Source organism: Oryctolagus cuniculus, chromosome 17 (genome assembly GCF_051225735.1).
Source record: "Oryctolagus cuniculus isolate XC-2025 breed Fujian yellow rabbit chromosome 17, ASM5122573v1, whole genome shotgun sequence".
Lineage (NCBI taxonomy): Eukaryota > Metazoa > Chordata > Mammalia > Lagomorpha > Leporidae > Oryctolagus > Oryctolagus cuniculus.
This window is the reverse complement of record NC_142883.1, coordinates 35,414,456-35,435,037: the sequence shown is the minus strand read 5'-3', so window position 1 is coordinate 35,435,037 and position 20,582 is coordinate 35,414,456. Positions and strand designations below refer to the sequence as shown.

Here is a 20,582-nt window from a genome sequence, read left to right as displayed (position 1 = left end):
CATACACTAGTTCACTCCCCAAATGGTCACAACACCAGGGATGGACCAGACCAAAGCCAAGAGCCAGGAGCTTCCCCAACGTGGGTGCAGGGGCCCTAGGACGTGGCCCATCTTCCACTGTTTTCCCAGGCCATTAGCAAGGAGCTGAGTCAGAAATGGAATAGCTGGGACATGCACTAGCACCCATATGGGATGCCAGCATTGCAAGTGGTGGCTTTACCTGCTGTGCCACAATAACAGACCCTCAATTTTTCTATATATTTTTACCTTCTTTTAACATTCTCTTTACTCCTGTAAGTGTATGCTAACAGGAAACCTAGCACAAACTTCAAAAATCTCATGACAAAGCAACAAGGTTCTTAACTAAAAATGTTTTAATATATTGACCAAACTAAGTTTTAGCATCTCCAATCTATCATCAATGCTTTTAGTGCTGACATTTGTACCCTGTCTACTGTTAGACCCTATGAGGTAAATATGTGAACTGAGCTCTGACTACAATGTTTTTTTTACCTCATAAGGCCACAGTTGACACATGAATGCTAGCACAGAGGAAAATATGAATGCACCAAAGTATTCAAAGATATATTCTTCTACTGCACAGTACCCTGACAGATACTATATTATGGGATATGAGGAAAAAGTTTATGTATAGCTATATATGCCCTATACATACAGACTAAAATATAGACATTTCATATGTATATGTGAGGGTTAAAGACATGTTATATAGGAAAGATCACAGAAACATCATAGGTACTACTGAAATTTCCAAGTTACTTTACACAGATAAAAAAGCAATTCCCCTTTATGATAATGCTGAACCCAATTCATTAACTTGTTAGATCTGACATTCTAGGAAATCTGTTTGTTAAATTTTTATTTATTTATTAGAGAGAGAAAGACATACAGAGATAGAGAAAGGCAGGCAGAGACCCTCCATCTGCTGATTTATCACATAAATGGCCATAATAACCACTGCTGAGCCAAGGCCAGGGCCAAAGGTGGGAGCTGGGAACTCAATTACTTGAGCCTCTCCCTCCCAGGGTTTGCATGAGGAGAAAGCTAGAGTCTGGAGCTAGAGCTTGGAATGGAATTGAAGTACTCCCAACATGGGACATGGGAGTCTTAACTGCTATGCTAAACACCAGTCTAAGGAGTCTCATTTTAAATTTTCTTTTATTTTCACCTTTTTCTGCAAATGGGGTTGAAGACTAAACACTAGTTTTTCTTACTATTTCATTGTTATGGTGTGTATCTATCTTATCATTATAGCTGTGATGCCAAATTCAAAAGAAGTGATATTCCTCAACCAAATTATAAGGCACATAATTTTAATGTTAATTACTTCTATATCCTCTCAACAAGTCAACTGTAGAGTAATTTTCAAACCAGAGGATTAAAGAATAGGAAAATCAGCTTCCTAAGAACTAAAAAAACAGACTTATGGCAGAGCTCAAATTAAGCTGGATCGTGAATCCTTCAATCATACAAATGAAAGGATAAGGAAGACAATTCAAAGTTTATAGGTGATTCTATATCAAGACAACTCAAATATGACATTAAAAATATACTCATATTTTAAAATATCTCCTGTTCAAGGATAAAACATTAATGAAATCACAAATTACTTCTGAAAAATAAAATCTTATATAAAATGAAGGAAAACAAATCATAATCCTAATGATTAAGAAAATACTCACTGTTAGTTCATCTTCATCAGAATTGAAGAGATTATCAAGGTCAGTGTAAGAGACAGCCAAATCTGAGTCATAAATCAAACTGGTTGATGGAGGACGGGCGTGACCAGTTGGGCGTGGAACATCTACATGTGTCAATCAGAAAAATAAAAAATTCTACTACTGACCATGTAAGTACCATTCTATTTATTTAAACCAGATACATAACTTTATGTTTATATAGGGATTATTTCTCTTAGAAAATCTAGAGTTCTCTGTTGCTGACAAAAAATTGTAAATAATTGTGGCACCTTATTCAGGAAGCTCACCAAAGGCCATGTAATATATATGAACATAGTAAGTACTTCCAAGTGATTAACAAAATTGTGAACACCATTAGGGCAACAGAATTAAACACACCTTCTTCCCTCCATTTTCCTGAAATGTAAAAACAGCAATTATTCAAACCCAGCTCCAACACCAAGAGTATGACCGTGGCAAATTACTTAAGCTCTCTATGCCTCAGTAATGACATATACTAAGAATTAAATGTGATAGAATGTAGGTAAAGCCCTCTGCCCACTGCCAGGCATTTAAACACTCAATAAATATTATCTTCCCAATAAATTTTGTTTCCATACTAGAATTTTTTTTCCAGTTTTGGGGAAAAATATGATTGTTTATATTTCCACGAGAGAAACAAAAACAATTAAGACTGATACTTAACTTTCCAAGTAACTATCTGAATGTCAAGTTACTTAAGATAGCCCTAACTTTCAGAAAGATAAAAGTCACTTTCCCAGTCCCTCTGTGTTGTCAGTCATAAGGATTCACTAGAGAAGTAGTTTTGAAGTTTTCAAGTACATAAAAATGATCAGAGATGGGGCTGGCACTGTGGCACAGTGAGTTAAAGACCTGGCCTGCAGCGCTGGCTTCCCATACGGGTGCCGTTTTGAGCTCCGGCTGCTCCACTTCAGATCCACCTCCCTGATAATAATGCATCTGGGAAAGCAGCAGAGGATGGCCCAATTCCTTGAGCCCCTGCACCCACAGAGAGACCCAGAGGAAGCTCCTAGTTCCTGTCTGCGGATTGGCTCAGCTCTGGCTACTGTAGCGATTTGGGGAGTGAACCAGCGCTAACTCTTTCAAACAAATAAAATAAATCTTTAAAAAAAAATCACCAAGGGTGGGCACATTTGGTGTAGTGATTGATGTCTCAAGTGCCTGCGATAAAGGTCCAGTTCCACTCCCAATTCCAGCTTCCTAAATGAATATTCTGGAAGGTAATAAGGTGATGGCCAATAGCTGGGTCCTTGCCATCCATGTGGGACACAGGACTGAGTTCCAAGACCCTGGCTTCGACCTGGCCTAGCAGTTTCTGTTCCAGGCATTTGGGGAATAAATCAGCAGATGGGAGATCTCTATTTCTCTGCCTTTTAAATAATACATATTTAAATTATCAAGAGAACACAAAAATCAAGATTCCAAAGCTCTGAGATGCTTCAGAAATGGTAAATGGGTCCATTTTTTTTTAAATTATTTTCATTTAATTTGAAAGGCAAAAAGAAGCAGAGACCTTCCATTAACTGGTTCAACTTTCTAAATGCAACAGGCAAAGTGGGCCAGACCAATGCTAGAGCCCCAAACACAATGCAGGTTCTCTCCTGTGGGTGGACTGTACGCAAATTCCTGCACCATCAACTGCTGCCATCAGAGGGTGTGCACTAGCAGGACACTAGAGTCAAAAGCACAGAGGCAGGGACTCAAATTAAGGACACCAATATATCATGTGCAAGCCCAAGCATATTAACCACTGTACCAAGTATTTGCCCCAATGGTTCACGTTTGAAAAACCTGCACCACTGGCACAAGAAAAAGATAAAAACATTTCCTACATCCCAGGAAATATACTTAAGGTAGGGTAAATAGGACGAAGAATTCAAACTACTTACTTCTTTCATTTGACATGTGCATATATTGTTGAATGACTAAATCAAGCTCTTTAATATATATATTACCTCACATACTGTTTTGTGATGAGAATACTTAAAATCTAGACTGCTAATATTTTTTCAAAAATACAATACAGATTACTTGCAATTTACAATGATTTGGTTTAATGATTTTTCAACTTAACAATGATGTGAAAGCAATACATATGCAGTAGAAACTATACTTTGAACTCTGATCTTTTTCTTAACCGGTGACGTGTGTCATGAACCTTGTGATGCTAGGCATCTGCAGAATGCCAACCTCCCATTCAGCCACATGATCATGACGGGAAGCAAATGATATTCTACAGTGTACTGTACTGCCAGCATTTTTTTGGATAGGGGCAGTCCATAAACTGCATGAGATACTCAATACTTTATGATAAAACAGATTTTACATTAGATGATTTTGCCCAACTTTGTATAAGGTTTAAGTATTCTGAGCATTTTTAGTTAGGTTAGGTTAAGCTACGATGATTGGTAAGTTAGCTGTATTAAATGCATTTTGACTTACAGTGTTTTTTTTTTTTTTAAGGTTTATTTGTTTATTTGAAAGTCAGAGCTACAGAGAGAGAGAAGGAGAGGTAGAAAGAGAGAGAGAGGACTTGCATCAGCTGGTTCACTCCCCAGATGGCCACAACAGCCAGAGCTGTGCTGATCCGCAGCCAGGAGTAGGAGCTTCTTCTGGGTCTCCCACGCAGGTGCAGGGTCCCAAGGACTTGGGCCATCTTCTACTGCTTTCCCAGGCCATAGCAGAGAGCTGGATCGGAAGTGGAGCAGCCAGGACTCGAACCAGCGCCTCTTTAGGATGCTGGCACCGCAGGAGGCGGCTTTATCCACTATGCCACAGCGTCGGCCCCATACTTACAGTATTTTTTTTTTTTTTTTTTTTTTTTTTTGGACAGGCAGAGTGGAGAGAGAGAGAGACAGAGAGAAAGGTCTTCCTTTGCTGTTGGTTCACCCTCCAATGGCTGCCGTGGCCAGCACACCACGCTGATCCGATGGCAGGAGCCAGGTACTTATCCTGGTCTCCCATGGGGTGCAGGGCCCAAGTACTTGGGCCATCCTCCACTGCACCCTCCGGGCCACAGCAGAGAGCTGGCCTGGAAGAGGGGCAACTGGGACAGAATCCGGTGCCCTGACCGGGACTAGAATCCGGTGTGCCGGCGCCGCAAGGCGGAGGATTAGCCTAGTGAGCCGCAGCGCTGGCCACAGTATTTTTAATTTAGAATTAGTTTACTGGGATGTTACCCATAGTAAGTTGATGAGCATCAGTACATTACCAACTGTGGACACCTTGTTGGACAACCTTTCTCTTAACTTACTCCTCATAACTAAAATTTTGTGTTCGTTAGCCAACATCTCTTTAATTCCTATCTCCTAATAACCATCATTACTCCCTGTTTCTGAGTCCAGCTGTTTGAGATTACACATACAAGTGAGATCATGGAGTATTTTACTTAACACCATGCACTCCAATGGTTACCCATACTGTGGTCACAAATGACAGGATTTCCTTCTTCTGTAAAGGCTGAGTAAGTGCATGGTTTCTTCCATAACACATTTCTATGAACTTTTTAAACACCCCTTTTATGAAGATTCTCTTTTCTCCACATCCTTGCCAACACTTACTACTTTCCACCTTTTCAATAACCAACGCCGTAATATTTTTAAGTTGTTATCTCACTGTGGCTTTGGTTTGCATTTCCCTGACAGACAGTGATGTTGAAGATTTTTTTTCACATACCTACTGGCCATTTGCATGTCTTCTTGAGAAATGTCTAATCAAGTCCACTGTTCATTTTCAGTTATATTATATTCTTGCTATTGAGCTGTTTTTCCTTTATATTTTGGATATTAAATTTTATCAGATATATATTTTGCAAATATATTCTCCCATTCCATAGGTTGTCTCTTCAGTTTGTTGACTACTACAATTACTTTGCAGAAGCTTTTTGGTTTGATGTAAGCTCATGTCTATCTGTTTTTGTTGTCTGTCCTTTTGGAGTCATACCCAAAAACGTCTTTGTCAAGACCAATGACATGGAGCTTTTCTACCATGTTTTCTTCTAACAGTTTCATGCCTTAGGCTTAAGTCTTTCATGCATTTTCAGAATTTTAAAAAAGATTCATTTTTTTTTTATTTGAAAGGCAGAGTTAAGAGAGGCAGGGGAGATCCAAAGGGATCTTCCATTCATTGGTTCACTCCCCACATGACCGCAATGGCCAGGGCTGAACCAGGCCAAAGCCAGGAGCCTGGAACTCCATCCTGGTCTCCCATGTGTGTACAAGGGCCCTAACACTTGAGCCATCTTCCGTTGCTCTCCCAGGCGCATTAGCAGGAAGATGCATTGGAAGTGGAGCAGCAGGACTTGAACTGGCACCTACACAGGATGCCAGCATCACAGATGGAGGCTTAATCCACTGTGCCAAAATCCTGACATGTTCAGTTGGTTTTTATATATGCTACAAGATCAGAATTTAATTTCATTCTTTTGCATGTGGATACACACTTTTCACAGACCCACTTACCGAAGAGACTATCCTTTCCCCACTGTGTGCTTTTAGCATTTTTATGGGAAATCAGATATATATTTTGCAAATATATTCTCCCATTCCATAGGTTGTCTCTTCAGTTTGTTAACTACTACAATTACTTTGCAGAAGCTTTTTGGTTTGATGTAAGCTCATGTCTATCTGTTTTTGTTGTCTGTTAATAATAAATGCATGGATTTACTCTGCGCTCTCTATTTTGCTTTACTGGTCTCTATGTCTTTCTTTAATCCAGTACCATGATGGTTTAATTACTACAGCTTTGCAGATTTTCAAATAAGGTACTGTGATGCAATTAACTTTTTTCCCTCTCAAAATTGCTTTGGCAAGGTAGCTGTTTAAGATACCACCTGTGATGCTCACATCCCTTTACCAGGGTGCCTGGGTACAAGTTCTAGCTTCATTTCCTGATTCCAGCTTCCTCTAATGCACAAACTGGGAAGCAACAGGTGATAGCTAGAGAATTTTCATCCTCACCACCCACATCAAGGTAGGATTGTGCTCCTAGCCCAAGGGTTCAGCCTGACTCAGTCCCAACTTTTTCAGACTTCTGGAAAGTCAATGGGATGTGAGTTTTCAGTCTGTCTTTCTCTTCTGTCCGTCTGCTGCTCAAATAAAGAAAATAAATACTGGCTCTTTAGGGTCTTTTGTGCTTCCGACTACATTTTAGGGTTTTTTTTAACTTCTGTGAAAAATCTCACTGCAACTTTGATAGGAATTAAATTTGTACATCACTTTGGCAAAGAACACAAAGTGTTAACTCATTAAACAAACTACTTAGAACCATCAACAACTAAATTAACTTCCTGAAAGCTCATTTGTTCCTTGGTCAGATAAACTTTTCCTTTTCTTGTTTTTGGCTGTCCAGAGACTGACCATCTCTAGTTATTCAAAATGTTGAAACAAAACTTTGTCCCCAAAGAGAATATACCATAAGAAAACTTCCCTTGCCCTCATCAAAAGTTAAACGAGAGCAAGGGGCCAGCACTGTGGTGTAGGAGCTAAGTCTGCTGCCTGCAGCTCCAGTATTCCATATGGATGCTGCTTCATGTCCCAGCTGCTCCATTTCCAATCCAGTTCCCTGCTAAGGGCCAACTGGAGGATGCCCCAAGTGTTTGGGCCACTGCTACCCATGAGGGAGACTGGATGAAGCTCCCAGCTTTGGCCTGGCTCAACCTTGGCCTTTGTAGCCATCTGGGGAATGAACAAGCAGATGGAAGATCTCTGTCTCTCCCTCCCTCTTTCTCTGAACTCTGACTTTCAAATAAATAAATGAATGTTAAAAGAAAAAAAAAAGGTTAAATAGTACCTCATGTTGACTACAGTTAATTACAACGTATTTCACACTTGGAAACTGCTAAGAGTTTTGCATTTTCTCACCACAAAAAAACTGATGTAGTAATGCAAATGTTAAATAGCCAGAGTAGTCATAGTGAAACATGAAGCTGGGATGAGCATTAATAGTTAATTTGCCTGTGCCCCACAGGGAATTCCTAGGTTCAGCGTCTGCCTCCTATTCCCCAACTAGCTTCATAACAACGTAGACCCTGGGAGGCAGCAGTGAAGGGCTCAAGCAGCTGTTGTCCTGCCATTCATTTGGGAAACCTGGACAGAGTTCCTTGCTACAGACTTAGCCCTGGCCCAATCCCAGCTGTGGCAGACATTTGGGGAGTGAACCAGTGATAGATGGGAGCTCTCTGTATCTCTCTCCCCGTCACTCAAAATTCTGCTAAAAAATTTTAATTGTTAAAAAATACTGTATACTATAAATATGCACAATTTTTGTCAATTAAAAATACAAAATGTTTAATGAATAATACTGTGTCTCTCTATTCCATTCAGAAGCAGCACATGTCAGATACTTTTTTTTTTGACAGGCAGAGTGGACAGTGAGAGACAGAAAGAAAGGTCTTCCTTTACCATTGGTTCACCCTCCAATGGCCACTGTGGCTGGCACACCGCGCTGATCCGAAGCCAGGAGCCAGGTACTTATCCTGGTCTCCCATGGGGTGCAGGGCCCAAGTACTTGGGCCACCCTCCACTGCACTCCCGGGCCACAGCAGAGAGCTGGCCTGGAAGAGGGGCAACCGGGACAGAATCCAGCGCCCCGACCGGGACTAGAACCTGGTGTGCCGGCGCCACAAGGCGGAGGATTAGCCTATTGAGCTGCAGTGCTGGCCAGATACTTTCAAATAGCATCCTGACAACTGTATCTCCAACATCTAGAATAGTGCTATACCTAACAAGTAAATATTTATCGAATTAAAGGCCTCAGAAACAGTTCTCCTAAACTTGTATGAAAAGCAAAAGACAACAGGATTCCATGAAGCTTAATTTAAAAATTGAGTTTTTAGATCTGATGAGTCTTAGGTGATAATCTTACCCAATCTCACATTTTAAAGACAAGAATCACTTTTATTTATAAAACAGGGGGAAAAGTGGTGGGTATTCTGGCACAGCAAATTAAGCCTCCATTTGAGATGCATGCACTCCATATCAGAATCAGAGTGCCTTGGAGCAAGTCTCTCCTCCATGCCCCATCAAGCTTTCTGCTAATGCACCTGCAGAGAAGTGAATCATGGCCCAAGCACTTGGATTCCTGCCACTGACAGTGGAGCTCTTAGAGTTCCTGACTCCAGGCTTTGGACTGGCCCAGCTGTGGATGTTGTGGGCATTTGGGGAGTAAACCAGTGATTGGAAAATCTCTTTCTTTTTTTCACTCTATCTTTCAAACTAATTAAATAAATAAAAATTTTTAACAGTTCCAACAATTTCAATCACCTCAACTTGTTTCTCACAACAAGAGACAAAACACTAAATCCATAATTTTAAGAAAGATCTCTATGAAAATTTAGTGAATTATGCAGAAAGAGTACTAAAAGGCCAACAAGCTATCAATCTATAGTGATAATACTGGAATGCAACATTTTAATTAGTAAACAGAAGTATTACCTTGCTTGACAGATGGACTAAATAATGACATAGCATCTTCTTCATGTGATAACACTGTTACATTAGATGTCCCATCGTCTATCTGCAAACAACATTATACATTAGGCTGAAATATATGAATTACCAATAACAAAATCTACCAATTATTTAGTTACATGTCAACCTTTCTGCTAAGCATTATATACATATTATCATTAATTCTTACAGTTAAAAAGTAAAGAGTTGACTCTACTCAAATACAAAAAAGGAGGTTCTAAAGATATCTAAAAATAATCTGCCCCAGAAAATATGGCCAAGTACGTAGTTGCAGTTGGAATCTGAACCTAGACCTGAAAAACCCCCTAATTAGTGTTTTTTTTCTATTATACTTGGAGCCTTTCCAGTTATTGTTTACGTATTCACAAAAGGGCAACTAAGTAAAACTTTGTGAAATTAATTCTTTCTATGAAGCATACTACTGAGTAATTTTCACAATTTTACAGCTTTCAATCTTTATATTTTGTATACAAGGCAAATTTCTTTCCTATTAGAGTTATATTATTCTTAAAAGATGGACACATACTAAATTTTTATCTCTCTCATATGTAATATATATACTGATTTTTAAGGACACTGTAAGTTCCTGATTCACATATTTTAAATGTCATGTATTTTCTAACTCAATGATACATATTTTATCTTTGAAAACTAGTAATTCACTTACAGCATATTTTTAACTCACTGACTAAAAAAAAACCCTACCTAAATATCTTGATTTTAATTAAGACAGAAGATCATGTACTCTTAATCCAACCCAGCAACTTTAAAGTAAAAAAAGATCTTTTCATCACAGGCAACCATACTGTATACTACATACCTGATTTACCTATTCAAAAAAATCTATGCTTTTCTCAGTAATTGGTTTTTCTATTTAAGAAAAAAATATCTAAGTGTGGTAGTGTGTTACTACACAGTAGTACTACAAAATCATCAGTGACTCTTCAGTGTACTGTGATTTCTCTGACTCACCTTGTGTTTTTTCCCAGTTTCTCTCTCACTGTTTTGTCTATCTTTTTTATCAGGAAAAAGGAATTCTTCATCTCCTTCAACAAATGCATATGGATCAATTTTAGGTTCCTGTTCTGCATCTGATGCTATTGCTGAAAGATACTGATTTTTAATCTGATATTGCTGTACTAATTCATCAGAAACTTTTAAAGGCTTCTTACATTGCACCATTAACCTGCATAAAAACAAATTAGAAAATTGTATTTATTATCCACAAAAGCACAAAAAATTTCCAAAACAATTTATGAACCATGACATTTTTAGAATTACTTAGAATGATCTAACCTACACCCCTCTCCATGATATAAATGAAGAAAATGAAGCATAGTGTAATTTACTGAAATCTCAAATTTAGTAACAGAGAAATGGAGTTAAAACCCAAGTTTCCTACCTAATCCAAGTTTTCACCAAAATGTGTAGTCTTTTTGGTAACTCACTCTGTGTTCAAGTCCTCAAGCACACTAACTTGTCCCAATCCTTTCCCTGAGAGGAATGCTTAAATCTAAGTTGCTCTAGGATGGTGATTCTCAGATTACAGGCTTTACAGTGAGACAGGACATTTTAATACAATTTAGGCATTTATACAATGAAAGTATACTTTTCTTACTGTCCTCAGTGGATATACTTTGAGTTCAAACTTTATGAAGGCCTGATTTGTATTTCATATGAATAATTATTACTACTAATTCTGCTAAGATGTATTGCACGCAAAGTGATACTTCAGTTCAAGGACCTCAAAGTTTCTTTTATAATCATACTGAAATATCAATTCTTACATAATCAGTCTTCTGGTTCAACATGGTAATCGAAAAGTATATTTCTCTCTACTCTTTTAATATAACTAATAAAATGACCAAGACAGATGACAACACTGAAGTTGGAAAGATGAACTAGTAGAAATGAACAAACCAGAGAAAGGTGAAATCTAAGGCTAAAAGATGATCGTAAGTTGATCTGCATCAAAGAACCATGGAAAGCATCAGGGTTTTTAAATCACCAAAGATCAGTGTGCTTGTACTTTATAACCCAGATTGTAAATACAAAATGATTAGTTTCTGGTTTGCATAGATCACTTAGACTCTCAAATTCCTGTTCCGTCAGATTTACAAAGCTAAGGGTCACAAGCTGTCGTCAACAGCTCCATCTGACTCCATTCTAGGCCCCTCTCCCTCACACTGCTTCCACCAGCTTCCTTGATATTCCTCAAACAGGACACATTCCTGGCCATTCCTTCTGTCTGGAACATTCTTCCTACAAATGTCTTTAGTCATCTCCATTACTGCCTTCAAGTCTTTTTAAGGTATTATCTTCTCTATGGGACTTTATTGCAATACTACCCATCTGCCTAAGCAGTAATACCCCTGATCCTGCTGTATTTTCCCCCTACAGCACTTATGTTAACATGTAACTATGTTTATGATGACAATTTGTTTATCATGTGCATAGCTGATTGTCACTCCCACTAGATAAGCCCCACAAGGTCAGGGATCTCATCTTTGTTCACTGAATTATCTTAACCACCTAGAGTCTCTGGCAAAAATAGCTACTCAATAATTATTTGCTAAAAAATACATGAAATCTAAAAGCCACACAGGACTGAGACACTTTTGCAGTTAGTAATACTAAAATATATTATCTTGTACTTCCAAATAAACTATTTTTATACATTAGATAATACTGATACTCCGCTTATCTGTTGAGTACTGAGAAAAAAATATATAAGGTTTGGGAGAAACGAAGGTATAAGGACAATTCAAAAAGTTTGTAGAAACAGAATTAAGTTTATTTGAGTGCAAAAACACGGAAATTCATGCAGTCTTTTGTAACATACATTTCCCATGAACTTCTAAAAGACCCATGTATGTATGAATTTCAAAATTATTTTGTACCAAAATAAATATTTTTAGTTCTACTTTCCACAAACATCTTGAAGTGCCCTTGTCTTTGCCAGCCTATAAACTCCTTGAATGACAGGAAGGTCACGGTTCATTCATCTATTCACTAATATCAGCATTGGCAGCATTCTAGCCTCTATCTACCAAGGGCAAAACAGGCCATCAAAACAAAAACTATTACGTTCTAAACACGCCATCAAATGTTCAACTATGTATCATTATTCCAAATATGCCCCCACATTTATCCCAAAGACTAAAATGCCAAGTTTACAAAAACTTTCTTCCATGGCAACACAATGTTAATACAACTTGTTAATGGAGATTATTTTATAACTAATCATTAAAATAGTTTTGTTCCATAAACATTTCTTAAGAGTAGCTCTGTATCTCACAATATTAGATCCTAAATAACTGTTGGATGACTTGTCTACAAGACATTCTCTAATGTAAATCTTATCAAAATAGTATTTTTTCTACTTTGACAAGTCCTCTAAATATTTATTTAAAACTTAAATAACTTCATAAGAAAGGAAATGGAGGGTATTATCCCTTGACTTTCATGTGGGAATTATGTAGAAATAAATGATTTGCCAAGGTCACATAGTGGCAAAGTTAGGGCTGGTAAGATTTTAAGCATTCATTCAAGTAACTACTCAGAAACACCACAATATAAGAAATCCCTCCACCCATAGCCTGAAAAACACTAGTACTTTGTGTAGGGGTAAATTAAAAAAAAAAAAAAAAAAACCTATACTTTTCATATTAAATTGTCTTCTCACAGAAGCATTAAAAACTGTCACACTATTTACGTAAGTGGTTGCTAAACTAGTGTGCAGTTATTGTTAAAAGGACTACTGCTAATACATAGTTTTATTAAAAATAAAAATGAGTAAATCAAATGCATTGCCTAAAGATGACTTTTTGTTATTTTATTGAATCATTCTCACAGACATCAGGATATGCAAAGAATTTAAATGTAGTCAATAATATCAATAGAATCAAGTCACAATTAAGAAATATAAATCATTTACATTATACATTTTTCTGTATTAATGCTGATAAAAATAGAAATAAACTGTGATTTTTAAGAGATGCCAGATTAAACTCCAATTATCATTTTGTCACTATCCACTTGTATTGTATACATATACTTTTGTAAATGAGATTAACATGTCCCTCTCCTAAAAGAAACTTCCACATATAGCCAAATAATAAACTACAGAGACAGTTTCATTATATATGAAGGTAGGTACAGATAAACTGGAAGAGAATCAGATACAGCCATGAACAGGAAGCATTACAAAACCCAAAGCATATTTAAATTACTTTTATATTATTCATTAATTATATCTCCTGCCTTTCACTATTACAATAACATACTATCATTTTAAGGTGCTGACTTCAACATGGCTTATGGTAGCACATACTTTTACATTTTTATTCAATAAGGTACGACAACATATTAAGACTGACAATTATAAGAGATAACCTATGGAGAGAAATGTTAAGGAACAGATGAGTTAATAAATCTCAAAATCCTTCTCCTTTTTTCAAATGGTACTACTTCTAGAACTACTCATATATTCAATATAAATTCTTACACTCAAACTAGCTGTCTAAAGTACAGCTTTATTGCCTTAAATAACAAATATAGAAGGCTTACTTAAAAAATTGAGTAGTCAAAACTAGTTTATTTAATCAGAGACTTCTATGAAATAAAGGCATTCAAAATTACCTGTAAGGGATCAAATAATGCATTCTATACATAGAACAGAATCTGGCAGATAACTAATATGACACAGAAGCTAATTCTAATGATTAGTATCAAGGTTAAGATAACCTGATGTACCCTGACCACAGAACAAAACATTAGGAGCACTATGCTAAAGAACAGTTTCTTCTTTCAGCATTTAGAAAGGTTTCCCTCGGAATCATAATAGCAGACTATTTTAATCAAACATGAATTCTACCAAAACTAAGCACTGGGGCCAATGTTGTGGCACTGCCAGTTAACTCACTACTTATGACACCAACATCCCATAAGGGTGCTTTTTCAAGTCACAGCTGCTCCATTTCCAATCCAGCTCCCTGCTAACAAGCCTGGGAAAGCAGCAGAAGACAGCCCAAGTAGTTGGGCATCTGCCACCCACGTGGGAGACCCAGAAAGAGTTCCAGTCTCCTGGCTTCAGCCAGGACCAGCCCGGGCCAATGCAGCCATTTGGGGAGTAAAACAGCAGATGAAAGATCTCTAGACTCCTGACTTTGATCTAGTCCAGCCCCAGCCATTAAGGCCATTTGGGGAGTGAATCAGATGATGGAAAATCTCTCTCTCTCTCTCTCTTCTTTGTTAAAAAGATTTCTTTATTTGGTTGAGAGATGGCATTAGAGAGAGGCAGAGAGAAAGATTTTTCATCCGCTGGTTCACTTCCAAGATGGCCGCAACAGACGGCGCTGCGCCAACTCAAAGCCAGGAGCCAGGAGCTTCATCTGGGTCTCCTGCACAAATGCAGGGGTCCAGTCCAAGGACTTGTGCCATCTTCTACTGCTTTCCCAGGCTATAGCAGAGGGCTGTATGGGAAGTAGAGTAGGCAGGACTCAAACCGGTGGCCATGTGGAATGACAGCACACTAGGCGGCAGCTTTACCAGAAACACCACAGCACCAGCCCCAGTAAATAAATCTTAGGAAAAAACAAAACAAAACCCAAGACTATTGTTTACTGTCATTTATCCACTATTAAGGGAGAATACTGCCACCTTAAAGAGCAATCAATGGAAACCGTTTATTTTAACCAAATGGAAAATGAATAAATAAATGAACCAAATGGAAAATGAATAAAACAAAGCTCTGAGTTTCTTCTCATTCCATAATTTCCTATGAAGACACACACACACATATACTTATATAAAAGTCAACCATTATTATAAAGCAACTTGTTCTTTCTAGTGATCTATTTTTTCTTTGCATTTTATATCTGTTCTAAATGGATTATCAATGCTTCTTCTCATAACTTTCAGACACATGATCCCAACTGCCTCATGGAATCTCTAAGAAGGCACCTCAAACTGAATTCACATTTTCATACTGTACACAACTGAAATCATTTAGCACAGAGAGAGAAGGATACAATCTCAATCCCTCTCTTCCAAGGTAACATGGATTAACAATTTATATTATCTTATTAAGATGAAAAAATATGTATGAATATACTACCATGTAATTGTTTCTGTACTTTATAATCTATCTAGAGGTCTTCGCATATTAGCTCGTACGTATTTCCCTTGTCAAAGTGGATATGCCACTATTACTTATTTAGCAAAACTTTACCTTATTAAAGTACATCAATAATTGTTTCATGATGCTCCTATTCTGAGAAACAACTTTTAAAGATGCTAAAATCCAAGTTTGCTATGATTTAACCTACAACAGCAAAAAAGATGGTAGGAAAACCTTAGAATTTGTTCTTCATCTTTCCATCTCAGAAATTAATATGCCTATTCTTCATCTCTCCTGCTACTCCTATACTATCCTATTCAGCTGGCTGCAAAGTTACTTCCAGTCTACTTCACAGCATCTGTAACCTTCCTACATCTCTGCACCCCTGCTGTTTCTAATTTCCTGGCAAGAGTCTTACATCACTTTGTCCTAGCTACTCAAACTCATGTCCAAACTGATCTCCTTTTATACATGCCTCTCTCTTCATTATTGAAATGAACTTTCAATCATGTTATTTAATCTTTCCAAAATCATTCTGCTCCAAAATCTTACTTTAGCTCACTCAAAAAGCTTATAATAGACCTCCCCATTATCTCAACAGTAATATATAATCTTATGAAAACATTTTGCTATTCCACTCTAGTTCCCTACCTCACTTTTAAAGTCTCATCTCTCATCATGACACACCAAACTACTAGGCAGCACCCCTGTAATCTAATCATGTCCAACTATATAAAGCTTCTAGATATCTACAGATGGAATATTTCCTGCTCTGTTGCTCTGCATCCCTACTGTATTTCATTTATACCTACATCAGAGAATTTAATCTGTTCATTTCCATTAGAATACAATTTCATTTAAGACCAAGACCAAATTTATTTTATATCCTAACAGTGCCTCACGGCACCTTGTATACAACAGAAACTTTAAACTGATAGAGAAAACATATCTTTGAATATTAATGTAAAAAGAAAGAAAATATGGAGGAAGAAAGAATTTGGAGGACTTTTAACAGTCCTATAAGGAAATTCATTAAAATTACCTGCTACACAATTAAACACACTTTCCAAGCTCAAAGCATGGGAAGACTACAAATTTATAAACTCTGGGGTATTAACTCACAAATTTACTGAAATAAAGCAAACTAGGCTTTCTATAGCTAAGAAAGGTGTTTGATTCACACTACAGCTTTAAAACTGTAAGAGCTTCTATGAAGAATTTAAGGATGTTGTTTAAATGCCACCAAGAGAAACTAACATAATTCGCAGAATTCACTTTAATGTCAGGGGTTGTCATCTGACTTTGTCACATTCTACAGATGTTATTCTTTGATCCTCCTCATTCAAGCAATGTTAATTAATAAAAAATACTGAATTATCAAGTTATTCCAGTAACATCCTTTTCACTATGGGGGAGCAATCCTATTTCATCATAATAAAAACACTGAAGACTATACCAAGTATTTCACTATGTGGTTTGGGTGGGAGGTGGTGGTGAAGGTTACTAAAATAATATGGAGGGATGAAGCTAATCATTAAACATCTTTGGGGGGGCCGGCGCCATGGCGCAGTAGGTTAATCCTCTGCCTGCTGCGCCAGCATCCCATATGGGCACCGGTTCTAGTCCCGGCTGCTCCTCTTCCAATCCAGCCCTCGGCTGTGGCCTGGGAAAGCAGTGGAGGATGGCCCAAGTGCTTGGGCCCCTGCACCCACATAGGAGACCGGGAGGAAGCTCCTGGTTTCTGGCTTCCGATCGGTGCAGTTCTGGCCGTTGCAGTCATTTGGGGAGTGAACCAATGGAAGGAAGACATTTCTCTCTCTCTCTCTCTGTCTGTAACTGTACTTCTCAAACAAAATAAATAAATAATCTTTTAAAACTATCTTTGGGGTATCTAACTTAACAGCTATTATTCCAGAGTTCAAATGTCTATGAAAAGTTATTCATTTCATTAAAACACTGTAACATTATTAACATTTTGGGCTGAATAATTCTTCATTGTGGCACACTATCCTGTGCACTGTAATGTATCTGGCAGCACTTCTGGGTTCTACCTACCAGATGTCAGTGCCACACCCTCAGTTTGTCTACAGCCATTGCCAAAGGTCATCTGGGTATGGGGCTAAGGGGCAGAAAAACTACCACAACTGAGAACTAATTCCACAGAACAATTCCAGGAAAAGGACACAACCACTCAGATGACAAAAACATTAAAAAATAGTCAAACACACTTCTACCATATTAAGTATAGAACAAACATATTCCATGAGTGTTTCTTAGTTTCATATAGGAGCTAAGCCTCTGATGGTTGACCTTTGTTAATATTTATCACATCTACTAATCTACTATTATGCTATAAAGCAAGGCACACTATCTAAAAAATGTGTTGTGAAACAACACATATTTCAATAACTAGCATAACCAAAACAACCTTCACTTGAGACATAAAATTACCACAAAGAAAAAAACACTTTTATTCAAACATTTTTCCTTTTCTATAATGCAGAAAATATGGCGGCCATAACTAAGCAGAAACAGAAGTATGTTAATATCTTAACTTACATAATCATAACTCAGCACCACTCTACTCTGTATGCTTCTTTTCTACACTATGTTTCTTCTTTCTGATTCTTAGTAAGAAAAATGTCAAATAATTTAAGAACAGATTCTAAGGTTAAGCTGGATAACGTTAAACAATCACTACTCTTATTTTAAAATACTCAAGTATTACAGGGGCATATTGTCATTTCATTCAAACAGTTGTGAAATTTTTACTTGTGTCAAGGATTGTTCTAGGAGTATGTATGTGTGTGTTTATATTAGAAGAATACAGCAGTAAACAAAACAAAGTCCTTGCCCTCATAGGGTTTACATTCTAATAAGGAAAACATAATTAACAAATACATTATATAATTTCAAATAATGATATATTTAATATATATCATTAATGAGATTAATTAGAGAAATTGAAGCAATATATCAGATAGGCAAGGATACTAGGGAGAAATGACAGACCACAGTTTAGACAGAATGATTAGTATAATCCTCCCTGAGAGGGTAACATAGGAGCAGGACTGAAAGACAGGAAGGGCTGATCAGTTCTCTCCCACTCTGTAATGCCTTGAGGAATGGGCTTGATTTTTTGAAGGAATAGCAAGAAAACTGATGTGACTAAACCAGGAAGCAAATAGGATTTTAGTAGATGAGGGTGAAGAACTAGCTAGGCAGGAAGTTGTGTACAGTCCTACACATCAGGAGAAAAGGTTTGGATTTTATTCTGTGCATAAAGGGAAACTATTGGAGAGGATTAAGCAAATGAGTAACTAATATTTAATGTATAATAATCACTCTGGATGTTGTGCAGAGAATGTATGTAGAAAAGTACAGAAACAACGAGATTAACAGTTCAGATAAGAGCAGAGGCTAGCTTAGATTTATATTACATTTAGCACACATAACACTAAGATTTTTTAAGACCTATTTTCCAAGATATAATATGCTTTCAAGAGGCCCAATGACACACTATTTAATGTTAGTAGACTTCCATGACCAGAAGAGTATCCTAAAATAAATTTAGGAAAATTTTAATTAATTTTAAGTAAAATCAAACTAGAATACTTTTAGATTCAAGTAATAGAGGCCAACATTGCAACACAGCAGGTGAAGACACTTCCTGCAAGGCCAGTATCCCACACGATCGCAGGTTCGAGTCCTGGCTGCTCCACTTCCAATTCAGTTCCCTGCAAATATGCCTGGGAAAGCAGCAGAAGATGGCTCAAGTGCTTGGGCCCTCTGTACCCACGTGGGAGACCTGGAACAAACTCCTGGCTCCTGGTCTCAGCCAGGACCAGCCCTAGCATTTACAGCCATTTGAGGAGTGAACCAGTAGATCTCTGTCTCTATTTCTCAAAGATCTCTGTCTGTCCTTCTCTCTCTCACTCTGTAACTCTGCCTTTCAAATAAATATATCTTAAAAAAAAAAAAAGATTCAAGTAATACATCAAGCACAGAGATTTGTCTGCTAAAATGATATAAAGGAATTTTAAAAAAGAACAAATCTTGGGGCTAGTGCTGTGGCATAGTGGGTAAAGCCACCACCTGTGGCACCAGCATCCCATATGGACACTGGTTCGAGTCCCGGACGCTCTACTTCTGATCCAGCTCCCTGCTAATAAACCTGAGAAAGCAGTGGAAGATGGCCCAAGTGCTGGGGACCCTGCACCCACATGGGAGACCCAAAAGAAGTTCCTGGCTTTGCAATGGTCCAGCTCTGGCCATTGCAGCCATTTGAGGAGTAAACCAGCACATGGAAGATACTTTTCTCTCTCTCTCCAACTCCAATTCTAATTCTTGACTTTCAAATAAATAAATAAATCTTTAAAAGAAAGGGAGAGAGAGAGAGAGAGAGAGAGAGGGAACAAATCTCTAACAGTAGAGAATGGACAATTCCCTAAATCTCAAGGAAGTGCCAATCAGAAAAAACACAGTAGAGAAAAATTCACAGACTAGGATTAAACCAGAGGACTACAGGCAAACTTTACAAACAGGAGAGTCAAACTGTCTAGAAAGATCAGAAGAAATCTGAATTTAAATTTCTAGAAAGAAATGAGAAAAAGTTGAAAATGGAGGAATAGGAAGGTTACTTTTGAAGGAAAATGCATAAACTGCCTGGTAAAAATAGGATCTAGTGGCCGGCGCCGCGGCTCACTAGGCTAATCCTCCGCCTTGCGGCGCCGGCACACCGGGTTCTAGTCCCGGTTGGGGCGCCAGATTCTGTCCCGGTTGCCCCTCTTCCAGGCCAGCTCTCTGCTGTGGCCAGGGAGTGCAGTGGAGGATGGCCGAGGTGCTTGGGCCCTGCACCCCATGGGAGACCAGGAAAAGCACCTGGCTCCTGGCTCCTGCCATTGGATCAGCGCGGTGCGCCGGCCGCAGCGCGCTGGCTGCAGCACGCCGGCCGCGGCGGCCATTGGAGGGTGAACCAACGGCAAAGGAAGACCTTTCTCTCTGTCTCTCTCACTGTCCACTCTGCCTGTCAAAAAAAAAAAAAAAAAATAGGATCTAGCACTTATATTCTGGAATTTTAGGGACAATTCTTAATGTCCCCAAAGAACCCCTGAACTAGATATCCTAAAGATAACTGCTGGACACTAATACATATATATACTAAAATATTTATTGATTGAGCAAAGGCTGCCAATCAACAAACTCTGACTAAATATATAAAATTTCCAATCACTCCATCTATTCTCTCAC

At 38.0% G+C, this 20,582-nt stretch overlaps 1 protein-coding gene across 2 annotated transcripts in view; it reads right to left on the bottom strand.

The window, feature by feature from the left end:
* MED13 (mediator complex subunit 13) overlaps nt 1-20,582 on the bottom strand; it is a 114,967-nt gene that overhangs the window by 44,636 nt on the left and 49,749 nt on the right. For both annotated transcript variants that reach the window (XR_011383550.2, XM_051824707.3), the window contains exons 10-12: nt 10,184-10,397; nt 9,176-9,257; nt 1,704-1,825 (exon numbers count right to left, since the gene is read on the bottom strand). Coding sequence is in view for 1 of the 2 variants with exons in the window: in XM_051824707.3 (XP_051680667.2) it covers nt 1,704-1,825; nt 9,176-9,257; nt 10,184-10,397 (418 nt within the window). In the remaining variant the exon portion in view is untranslated. The remainder of the gene's footprint in view (nt 1-1,703; nt 1,826-9,175; nt 9,258-10,183; nt 10,398-20,582) is intronic.